The sequence below is a fragment of the Diabrotica virgifera genome, chromosome 5, assembly GCF_917563875.1.
Source record: "Diabrotica virgifera virgifera chromosome 5, PGI_DIABVI_V3a".
NCBI classification, from domain to species: Eukaryota; Metazoa; Arthropoda; class Insecta; order Coleoptera; family Chrysomelidae; genus Diabrotica; species Diabrotica virgifera.
In genome coordinates this window covers 18,306,540-18,319,541 of record NC_065447.1, presented here as the reverse complement: position 1 = coordinate 18,319,541, position 13,002 = coordinate 18,306,540, and the positions used below count along the sequence as shown (strand labels likewise).

At 33.5% G+C, this 13,002-nt stretch overlaps 1 protein-coding gene across 1 annotated transcript; it reads right to left on the bottom strand.

Moving 5' to 3' along the window:
* On the bottom strand, positions 1–11,594 carry LOC114332752 (28 kDa heat- and acid-stable phosphoprotein). Its single transcript, XM_028282540.2, has 4 exons — positions 11,430–11,594; positions 11,155–11,369; positions 8,665–8,950; positions 1–205 (listed from the first exon to the last, which is right to left on the bottom strand). Exons 1-4 carry the CDS (start codon positions 11,437–11,439, stop codon positions 144–146), a joined length of 573 nt encoding a protein of 190 aa, XP_028138341.1. The 5' UTR covers positions 11,440–11,594; the 3' UTR covers positions 1–143.
* Between the last annotated feature and the right edge of the window lie 1,408 nt (positions 11,595–13,002).

Genomic DNA, 13,002 nt, shown 5'->3' with positions numbered 1-13,002 from the left:
TTAGAATAAAATGACAAATAGATACTTATTTATTATAAAACACAATATTATTTTTTTTATTCCACGGGATTGTTACAACATAGGTAAAAATGTTATTGTTAAAAAATATTAGAGTAACTCAGGTATGAACAATTTAAAAATATTCATTTTTTTCCTAGGGCCTTCTTTGTTTGAGCTGTCTTCTCTTTGGCTGCATTTTCTTTTTCTAAAACAATTTTAAAAAACAATATGTAAGATGAAAGTATTTAACGGTACAAACAAATAATAGTAGGTACATATAGATTTAAGGAAGTTATGAGATTCGAATATCTAAGAACAAATAGGAAAACCAAATATAGAAGAAATCCGAAATAGACTAATGAAAGAGAACAAGTGTGTATATGCTATTGGGACCGTGCAAGTTCAGAAAAGTGACACCTGGTTTCATAGCTCGGCAACTTTTTTCGCACTTTTAATTATATTGGCCAATCATATTATAAAAATAAATAAAGAAAACCAAACAGCGGAGGTAAAAAGAAGGGTCAGATTAGCCTGGGCAGGATTTGGAAAATTAAAATGGGTCCTAAAGAATAAAAAAATACAACAATACTTAAAAAAAAAGAGTGTTTGACCAGTGCATACTCCCAATTCTCACATACGCATGCCAAACATGGACCTTGACCAAGGCAAACATGGATAAAATAATAAAGACACAAAGAGCCATGGAGAGAGCAATGTTAGGAGTAAAATTGACAGACCAAAAACAAAACAACTGGGTCAGAAATAGAACAAAAGTCAAAGACGCAGGCCAACATATAACCAGGCTAAAATGGAGCTTCGCAGGTCATAACGCTAAACAAACGGACAATAGGTGGAATAGCATGATACAACAATGGAGACCATGGACAGGAAAGAGAGCAAGAGGATGACCCCGGATGAGATGGGGAGACGACATTAAAAAGATAGGAGGAACGCACTGGAAACAGAAAGCACTAAACAGAAGCGAATGGAGGAAACTGGGGGAAGCCTATGTTCAGAATTGGACGAATTAAAGGGCAAAAGAAGAAGAAGAAGGCCAATCATATTGGTCCTGTTGCTGGATAATTGTCAAGGCGGTAGCCAAAAAAAATTATAAGAAGAAAAAGTATGATTTAGGTTATGTTATTAAAAGGTAAACAATTGTATGTAGTAAATAAAATTAATTATTAAAATGCAGTACTGCAAGAAAAATACAATTAATTAAATATACTTTTATATAATAATTGCATATCAAATCAATATTGTGAGCAACATATAATTTTTCTTCTTCAATGACAGTAGGAATGCAAGAAAGTTGCAAGATTTCTCCGCTATTCACGCACGATCATTTCTCGTATCCCCTCCAATTACTTTCACACCGTGAATAGTTTACTATGAAATAAATGCATATTAAGAGGTTCCAAATTAAGAATATACAGAACGGTTATTAGGCCTACAGTAACTTACGCATTAGAGACATGGACATTAAATAAAAAGCAACGAGAAATGGTGCAGATGTAGGAACGAAAAGTACTAAGGAAAATATTTGGAAGAAAAATGGAGAGCACTGTTTAAATCGGGAGGACAAATAAACACCTGAGAGATATATGTCAGCATACTAGGGGTATTCTGCTGTGTTTAGCAAAAACACTGTATCTGCAGAGACATCACATTTGAGTAAAATCGATTTTAGTTTAAGAATTCGTATACATTTACACAGGATACGGCATAAGACGCCGTGTGTTTAATGTGTTTTCCCTTAACTTACGTCATATTTAGTAAGCAAATAAGATATGCACATTTGGATTAGGAAAACGTAAAAATTTCATTTTTTCAGATACGGCGTTTTTGCTAAGCACGGCAGTATTAAGAACATAACGACTAATATGTCTAAGCATGTGCTCACTACGGAGACCAAAGGACGGTATCCTAGCCTAGAGCATAGTATCCTACTCTTCATATTCGTGAATTCTGGCATTCAAAATAATGCATTTGTTTTACATAGTGATCGATAATATAGTTTCGATCGCTAGGTAAAATAAATACATTATTTTAAATGCGAGAATTCACGAATATGAAGGGAACGATGCTCTAGGCTAGGATACCATCCTTTCGTCTCCGTAGTGAGCAAACCCTAACACACATCACATACAGAGGATGCTAGAAGGTATACAGTCGAACCCGCTTATTAGAATACCGGTTAAAGGAATATCCCGGTTTAAGGAATAGAAATTTGAGGTCCCAAAACGTTTTTACTAGGCTTATATGATCGGTTATTAGAATATCCCTCTTATAGGAATACTTTTTCTTGGCACTACGGCTATTCCAATAAGTGGGTTCGACTGTACTACCAAAAATGCTGTTAAAATTGTACTGTCAAGTACAGTGGAGGTCATCAGAGAAGATGTCGACCCAGAACCATGTGCAAAATGGATGTAGATGATCTAAAACTAAACGTCACAATTGGATAATGAAAGCAATGGACAACAACGGATGGAGGAGAATGGTCAATCAAGCCATGAACCTACTAGGCTCGATATGCTAGAAATTATTATTATACATATCATAATAATGGAAAATTAATCATATAAGTCAACAGATTGAAAGCCACGCTTAGGTTGTGCTCCAAATTAAATCTTCAAAATCAGACGAAAACAGAACAATTAAATTATTTATTGATTTGATAGTGAAAATAAGGGTGATAAAGTGATATCTGAAACTATTTTAAGCAGCATTAAAGTAAGATTGAACCAATATTTAATTATTTTATATACAACATCATTATAAATGTAAGCCATCAGTATATCCGATAAAAAACCTAGGTCCGCTGAGTTGAACAGCCAAAGTTTTTTTACGCGGTAATACTGATAATAAAACCAGTAACCTACTAATTACGTGGTCAATTACAATAGATATATTTTATTATTTTTCAAATAGACACAGAAATATATTACAGGATTGGATTTAAATATTTAAGAATACCTGTAGGTGATATCGATTTATTGTTATTGTTGTTATATACTGTTATACTAAAATATTATAGCTACAAACAATATTAAGGCTAGTAGAAGTTAACAAATAAAAAAATAATGAACTCAGATACATCGGATGAAATCAAAAAAAGAGGCAGAGAAGGAGACGATGGAACATTCAACGAAAGTAAAAAAACGGCTAGAACTACAATTGATAGCCATAACCAAGAAAAGAAGCTAGATCAAATAATTAGAATGATGCAAGATCTAACTGAAGAAACAAAAAATCTAGCAGCAGAAGTCAAAGATATAAAAGAAGACCAAAGGGAGTACTGGAAAGAATTAAGAGAACTCAGAGACGAAATAGAAAAGGTCAAACAGGCAAATCAAAAGTCGCAAATCGAGAAGGATGAAATGAAGAAAGAACTGAATGACACGAAGCTACGACTAGAAAAATTAGAAAAAGAAAGGAAAGCCAACAACGTCGTAATACAAGGTTTGCAAATTGATACAAACGACAGGGACATACTCAGGCAGACCATAGGTAATTTCATGGAAGCAGAAATGAATATTAAGGTTAAAATTGATGAAGTAATAAAATTAGGAGAAAAAACATGTTTAGTTAAGCTACCAAACCATCATGAGAAAGAAACGGTTATGAAAAACAAAGCGAAACTACAACATGCAAAAGACAGGAGAGTGTTCATCAACAACGATATGACCAAAGAAGATTTACAAGTACAGAAAAAAATAAGACAAGTTGGCCATGAAGAAGCAAATAAGGGTAAAAATGTAAAAGTAAAATTTAATAAGCTAATAATAAATGGGAGAACAATGAAATGGAATAAAAACAGTAACCAGCTAGAGGAAAGTCCGGAAGGGAATCCAAAAAACTAGCACCTGAAAAAAACCCACAAAACACTTCACAAACGATGACGGATATGGCAAAGAAAAAGGCAGTGAATAAAAATACAAGAAATAGACCGAACACAACTGACAAGACTGAAATTGACACAAGAGAAACCATAGCCATTGGAGCATGGAATGTAAGAACCTTATATGAAAACGGCAGATTAGAGCAAGTAGGCCAAGAAATGGATAATTACAAGTTGAAATTTATTGGTTTAAGCGAAACACACTGGAACGGCAGCGGATCAACTCGAGTAGGAGACCAAAAATTAATGATTTATTCTGGGAATACATCTGAAAATGCGAAACACGAAAAGGGTGTAGCAATACTTTTATCTCAAGAAGGAAAAAATGCTTTAATGGAATGGGAACCATCATCTGAGAGAATTATTTGGGCTAGACTCAAAGCAAAGTACTATAACCTAATAGTGATCAACGTTTACGCTCCTACAAATGAAAATAATGATGCAAAAAAGGAAGAGTTTTATGAAAAATTGCAAGCAACATACAATAATATAATCAAAAAGTATAAAAGAGATATAAAAATGATAATTGGAGATTTCAATGCCAAGATTGGCAATGATAATATAGGATATGAACATGTGATGGGAAAAGAAGGTCTAGGAAGGAAAAATAACAACGGAAATCGATTAATTGAATTCTGTGAACAGAATGAGCTCATTATAGGTGGCAGTATTTTTAAACATAAGCAGATCCACAAAGAAACTTGGAAATCACCGGGTGGTAGATATAAGAACCAAATCGACCATATACTAATTGAATCAAAATGGAGAAGCTGGCTACAAGATGTCAGGGCCTTAAGGGGTGCAGATGTGGATTCGGACCACATGCTTATCAGGGCCCAATTAAAGATGAAACTAGCCAGAGAAAATAATCGCAAGACTACCAGAAGAAAAAGATTCAATGTAGAAACCCTAAAGCAAGAAGAAACAAGGAAAATATTCACCGACAGACTTAAAGTAAACCGAAATATACACCACTGTAATGGAGACTCTGTGGAAGAAATATGGAAAAATTTCAAAGAGGTCATGATGAAGACAGCAGACGAAACAATCGGGTTGAAAAAAAGTGAAAATAAAAAATGGATAACTAAAGACACGTTACAGCTTATAGAAGAAAGAAAGAAAATCAAGAAAGATATATTGCAAAAAGAAGGAACAAGGGAAGAAGAGATCCTTGAAAGAAAATACAAAGCAAAAAACATAGAAGTGAAAAAGGCATGCAGAAACGATAGAAGGAATTACATAAACGAAATGCTAAAATCAGCAGAGAAAGCAGCACAAGATAATGATCTACGAACACAATACACGATTATACGAAACCTAACAGGCAATCGAGCAAGAAGTGTAAGAGAAATAAAAGATAAAAAGGGAAAATTAATTAAATCTGAGAAAGAAATAACTCAAAGATGGAGAGAATACTTTGAAGAAACATACGCCAAACATGACCGAACCCAAGAATTGGATGAGCAAATTGAAATACAAGAATTAGAGGTTAACACTGGGGTAATTACAAGAGAGGAAATTGCCAACGCACTTAAATTATTAAAGAATGGCAAATCCGCAGGAACAGATAATTTACCTATCGACCTGATAAAAGCAGACACCGAACAAGCCATAGATATGCTACATAAACTTTTAAATAAAATATGGGCCAACGAAGAACTGCCACAAGAATGGAAAGAGGGACTGATAATAAAAATACCAAAGAAGGGAGATCTGAGTAACTGTAAAAATTGGCGTGCAATAACTCTATTAAGCGCCTCATCCAAGGTGCTAACAAAAATTCTGCTCGAAAGAATAAAAGAAGAATTGGACAAGAAACTGAGAAGTAACCAAGCAGGCTTTCGTGCTAAACGCTCTACTATAGATCACATATGCACCTTAAGAATTATCCTAGAACAAGCTAATGAATGGCAGAAAGACATAAATTTAAGTTTTATCGACTTTGAAAAGGCTTTCGACCGAGTCAATAGGGAACAAATGTGGAAAATTTTAAGACAGTATGGTCTACCAACAAAAATTATTAACCTGATCAAACTGTTTTATGATGGGTATAAAGCTAGACTAGAACACGAGGGAGCAATCACAGAAGAAATAGCTATTGAAAGCGGTGTTAAACAAGGTTGTATCTTATCTCCTACTTTGTTCCTTATCTTGGTAGACTGGATTATGAGGAAAGTAACGCATGATCGGACAGGCATTAGATGGAACCTCTTTAATCAGCTTGAAGATCTTGAATTTGCTGACGACGTCTGCCTGTTAACAGAACACAGAACTCACATGCAAACAAAAGTCGATAAGCTAACACAGTACTCTGATATGATTGGTCTCCGGATAAATACAGAGAAGACAAAAATCTTAAAAAATGATAACCCGCAAATTAACAAAATAAAAATAAAAGACAAAGAAATTGAAGAAGTAGAGAAAGTCACGTATTTGGGATCAATCATGGAAAGAAAAGGAGGATGCATGAAAGACATACAAGCAAGAATAACTAAGGCACAATTCGCCTTCAATGCGTTAAATAAAATCTGGCAAACAAGTGAAATAACAGAGTCAACAAAAATCAATATATTCAATACATGTGTAAAAAGCATATTACTCTACGGAGCAGAAACTTGGAAGCACGACGAAAGCACAACAAAGAGGCTACAGACTTTTGTAAATAGGTCTTTAAGAAAGATCTTAAAAATTTACTGGCCTAATATAATAACAAATGAAGAACTATGGAAACGAACGAAACAAACCAGTATAATAGCAACAATCAGACAGAAGAAATGGAAATGGATCGGCCATACGTTAAGAAAAGATCCTAGTAACATCACAAGACAAGCACTCGAATATCAACCTGAGGGTACAAGGAAGAGGGGACGACCAGATAATACTTGGAAGAAAACAGTAACCAGAGAACACAACAGAATCGGCTTAAGTTGGGGGGAAGTGAAAAACAAAGCAGGAAACAGAGGAGAATGGAAGGAACTGGTACGCAGATTAACCAGAGAATAAACACTAGAAGATGCGCTGAGCTGGCCACCAGCCGTCTTACACTATCGGCCAAGAAACGCAGATGCGCCCAATACTCCACTAGGAGTGATGGTCCAAGAGAGAGAGATTATTATACATATAAAAAATATATACAATAAATTTATCGAGGGGTTCCAGCAAAAACCCTATAAATACCAAAATTATGAAATCCGGTATTTTTATTTCTGCTGTAGTAAAAACACATCTCCTACCACTGGTAAATGTTATTATTTGATATTAACATTTTTAAGCACAATAACTAATAAAAACCAAACATGGTAAAAACCGTTAACTCATATTTTCAAATAACACCAACCCGATATATAACTTTACTGATAAAAATACTTTGTTAACATATTTATAATATGAGAATGCGGTAAAATCATTTATCTTCTTTTTTCTGTGTAAAGTTACTAATTTTATTAGAAAGATTTCTAAGTTAAAAACTGATAATTAATTTTATCGGAGATGAAGATTACAAAATTGTTCATTTTGACAAAATATATTCATGCGAAAATCCGATAAAGAATTTCAGACTATGATAGTTTATTAAATTTCAGCACACTTTTTTCCTGCGAAAACCCAGTAAAAGATGGCGTAAATTGACAATTGAATATTACGAAAACAAAAAAGTGGTTAGAATGGGGCTATATTTGTAATGAAAAACAAACTCAGAGCTTCCAAGGTACCACAGCAAATCAATTATAGTAAATTTAAATTTAAGTGTACTGAAAAGTTGTCTGAAGACTATTGAAACTCTGTAGAAATTACTGGAGTCTAGTAGTAGTAGTTTAGTCTAGAAAATCTTTTATTGTGTATAATATAACTGTTAAACTAATTAGGACTAGACTTGCCCCTAAAACTTCCCAAAGAAAGGAACGAACATTTAGTAAGAATTGTTTCTTTCCACTAGCTTACCATGAATGAATTCCAGTGTGTCAAAAGTTTTTTAAAAAACGCTGTGTAGTATATTTTCAAATGATATAATAAATGCTGTAGCTAACAGTGATTCTACTGGATGATATTCTAAAGAGGACAATAGCGGAAAACAGTAATCAGTTAATAAAAATATCAGAAGATATTGGTTTGAATTAAAAAAAAACTCCTACTCTACGCCCTAAAAGGCTAAAACAAATTTCATCACAAAAAGCAACCATAGACTTACCTACCAACTCCGGGCAATTTACCAAAGTTGTATAAAAGTACCTTTCCAATAAGTGAAGCAAAGAAAACCGATTTGATAAAGATGTGCCAAGAAAATATTTTCCAGAAGAGGTGCATGCTTGAATAACAAATTTAAAAACCGGTAATCTTAGATCGAATTCCAGACGTAATGATGTGAGAAGAATCAGAACACACATTTTACCTTTTAATTTTCTAAAAAGAATGCAGAATAATTTATTTTTGTTGGAATAATATACAATTAAAAACCAATAAAGTCAAATGTTATACTCATTCAACGAGGTAAAACCCGATAAATATCACGTTTTATTTTTTTTTTGTAAAGATGTTTTTATAAATTAAACTTAAAATAAATTATTCTAACTAAATAATAAATTCTCTATCATTTGCTATAACAAATATTTGATAAAACTTCCCATGACGATTTTAAATCTTCTTCAAACTTCCAAAATCTTTAATCGCAAATTATCTCTAAACAATGGTTTTGTTAGTTATAGGGTTTTCGCTCAAACCCCTCGTTATTGCAATAATTGTTACTATTGCATCATTAGCCCTACCTTTCACTTCAGCTTCTCTTCTCTTTTTTGCTTCTTCCCTTTGCTGTTTAATAATAGCTAATCTTGCCAAGTCGGCCCTAGCTTGTTCGGTTTTTCCTTCCGCATGCAACTTTTGATAAAGAGCCTGCGCTTTTTGTTTTTCTATTTCTTCCCTCTCTCTCCTTGACAGCTGAGGTTTACTATCTAAATCCGTAGTTGTGTTAAGAGTGGTGAGTTTTTTAGTCTTCTTTTGAATTCTATTTGGATTTTCTATTTCAATTAGCTTAGATACACCCTTAGCTTTTGCCTAAAATTAATAAACATAAAGATTAAGTTTGAAAAATGGCACCTTTAACAATAAAGTGGCACGACTAAAAAAATTATCGCTCGTCCAGAAGGAAAGTGACAGAACTCAAAAAGTGTCTCCCATCTTTAAATTGACTTCAAAAATCCTATACTTTTACCAAGAAAAGCGTCACATACATGTTTACTTCCAACTTCTTAAGATAGTGGTAAAAGGAATAATTTTATTCTAAAACAATGACACTTTTGGGGTTATGCTCTGACATTCAATGTAAATGTATCATTATTTATCATGATAACTGTTGTGTTTCGAGATGTGTCCTAGGTATATGTGTTTAAAAAGTGACCGAATTTAAAAAGAAAAGTGACATAACTCAAAATTTGATATTTTTCTTTAGGAACATTAACTTATCCATTTTTTTCGTTTTTAATTTATACATTTTAGCAGTTGCTGTTAAAACATACAGGTAAATCAAGCAGTGCCGGTTTATCCACTGGGCGCTTGGGGCGGGCGCCCAGGGGCCCGTTCCTTTTAATTATAAAAAAATAAAGTCGCTAAATAATTTACATATTCTTCGAAAAAAATCTCATACGCAGATACGCCAATACACTGCAAACGCCTTTGTTCTATTGTTACATTCCCGTGTTATTGTTTGTGGCGGGGCCTTTTTCCAAAAACTAGAGAAAGTTGTCAGATTTCGCCATGTCATTGATTAAAAACTACCCAGGTAGTGGGTAAAAACTGCGTAGGTTATTAATCAATGGCCATGTCTCGAATTGTATCCAAAATAATCGCACAAACGGAGTTTTTTTAGTTTTTAATTTCATTTTGAATTGTGGGGCTTAAATAATACTTCATCTCACTTTTAAGCTTTAAAATAAGTTGTTTTAAAATAGGAACAAAATAAGTCCTTTTAAAATACATAGTTAAACGAAAGACAAAAATAGATATAGATAAATCTAATTTATAGATAAAGAATAGATTATTCTCGAAAATGCCAATACCCAAACAATAGCTACACACTCTTTCAAACATTCAAAAGTAAAGCGATTACAAAAATTGCAATTTGGCATTATATAGTGGCCTCTAAGGCTAGCACTCCACTTGCGATTTGTAGTCGCAGCGACAAAAAAATCGCTGTGGCAAAAAATCTAGAACCTACAAAATTACTGGCTGTTTTCAGAATCGCGAGTTGAATGCTACTAGGATGTAACATCAGCTTTTAGATGTTTTTTAATCTAGAGATAAAGAAGAAGTCAAGACGTCAATTAATACTTTATGCGAGAAACCTAAAAACGATGTTGATCAAACCAAAGAGAACTTGTATAATGAAATTACCCATTTTGTAACGTTATGCCAAAATTTGAATAAACACCATACAATTTATGAAAAATATGATTCCTTCAGGATGTAAAAGCAACTTTTGCCAATATTTTAACTTTACTGCAAATTTATTTGAAGATACCAATTTCTAATGCGTCAGAAAAACATATTCAAGGTCAAATTTGGGCCAAGAAAACCTAGAGGCATTATCACTATTGTATATAGAGAATTAAGAACTGGAGAAACTGAATTGTGATAATATTGTATGGCAGTTTGCGAATGCCAAGTCAAGAAAAAAAGTAATCAAATTTTTGTCTTTATGTATTTTTTAGAATATGTTTTTTTGCTTGTCATGTGTTGTTTTGTGGAACTTTCTATTTATTATTTATGTTTTTAAATGTATTTTTTGTATTATTTTTTACGTTTGCTATTCTTCTTGCTTCTTTAAAAAAATATTTTATGGACTTTGTAGTTAATGTATGCGTTTTCTTGTTAAAAAACTGACAACGAATAGCAATGAAGGGGGCCCCTAAACCTTCAGCGCCCAGGGCCCGAAGTTAGGTTAAACCGGCACTGAAATCAAGATCTAAAAAATCCAGTTTTGTCTATCCTAAAAAAATTGTTTTTTGAGTTGAGACACTTCTCTTCGGGATGAGCGATAAGATATTGCAAGAAACGTTTTGACAGTTATATTATCTCTGTACTAAACCGACCCAGGTAAGTAGAAATCTGCCCACCAGGGTGTTCTATTTCAAGGTGTGTTAGCGTTAAATAAATAGATAGGCTCATGTTTAGTTGTGCTATGACAAAACTCAAAATTTAATAATTTGGATTTGTGCCACTTTATTATTAAAGTTGCCACATGTAATGAATTTCAGACATACATCCTCGCCATCGCTCTCCTCTGAGGACTCACTCCCTGAACCTGATTCTTCACTAATTTTTTTGTCAGCGGCAGCCTCTTCTTCAGATTCTTCACTACTGCTTTCTCCTCTTTGTTGTCTCCATTTTTTCTGTTGTTCTTCCCTTCTCCTTTCCTCTTCTAATTCTTCAGGATTAGTAAACCTACGGTTACGTCCCTTATGGTTTGTGAATTTTCCTACAAATGATACAGATCAGCACATGCAATGGATTATTACAAGACAACAAAAAAAATTACCTCGTGGCATATTTGATATTTATTAACTTAAGTAATAGACACGTAAAACTGTAATTTTATGCTGTTTTTAGTATTAAATACTTTAAAATGGAAATAAAACTATTTAATAACGCAAATTTTTATCTATGCCCTAACCATTGACAGTTGACGTAGATTATTGACATTGACATTGACATTTCATTTAGTTGACATGTTGAAGTTGAAAGATTTTTTTCTCATATATTCCGTTTATTGTACACAATAAACAATCAATAATTTCAATATGTATTACTAAATTAAAATGAATAATTAATACATATAAAATATATCTATAAACTTACTTTCATTTAAATATCACCAAGTTGCGCCAAATATATGCAACTTATTAGACAACCCCTTTATAGAGTAAGAGCCGGGATAGATAAAATTTGCTAATTATTTTATAGGCCTGGATCCAGCGTACCAAAAAAAAATTATTAATAGCAAGCTGAAAATTTGTTAATAGCTTAACGGTGTCTAGTCGGACCAACTTTAATGTACGGGAACACTGGAACAGAGGAAGTTTTAATTGTGGAACAGGTTACAGGTTTCGAACGTCAGACTACGAAAACGTCCCATGTATTTTGTCGGATATGGGCCATTCCACAAACATACGCCTGTTTTGGATTAATTCGACAACGAATATTTTACTGTGCAACATAAGAAGTACGAAAGTAAATGGCGCTAATAATTATTTTTTTTTTTTTTTTTTTTTTTTATTAGAAAAAGATGTCGCATCCACCAAAAGGTTATTAGCGACGGAACAAAATATAAGTAACAAAATTAAACAATTACAGATTGTACAAAATGTTTCTGGATCTGAGATAATTAACTATATTATTGTCACAGGAACAGTTTTGACCTAGAGCATGTGGTAGAGCGTCTGGGATCTTGTAGCGGCTGTCTTTCTTGGTCATATTTACTACATATTGTTAAAAAGTGTTCGACTGTTAATCGGACGTTACACTGATCACATATACGTGGATTTTTCTTTGTGAATAGGTACGAGTGCGTTAATCTGGTATGACCTAGACGTAAACGCGTAACCACAATTTGTTCTCGTCTATTGCGCGACGATGGGAGCCACTGAGACACATTATTTTTAATTTTATTTAGCGTGGAATTAGTTTGGGACCACTCATTTCGCCACAAAAACAACACTTTATTTTTAAAATAAGCTTTTAAGTCACTGGAAACACCCTTGTCTATCGGCTCTGAAAAATCACTTAAAATTGCCTCTCGTGCGGTCCTGTCACCTTCTTCATTTCCTATTATTCCGACGTTTGAGGGAACCCATAAAAATTGGACGCTTCTTCCATGTTCATGAGCTTGGGAAAGCTGGTATTTTAGCAACTTTTAGATGTTTCGGAAAAATATGTATTAATGAGTTTAGAGAGCTAAGGGAATCTGTTATGATCAGGGCTTTTGTGAGTGTAAGCTCGTTAAGAAGTTTCACAGCGCGGTATATGGCGTAGAGTTCAGCTGAATATGTGCTACATGCTGGGGGTAAACAAGTGAAATGTTTTGAATTGTACAACTGATTGGTCTTTAAGTT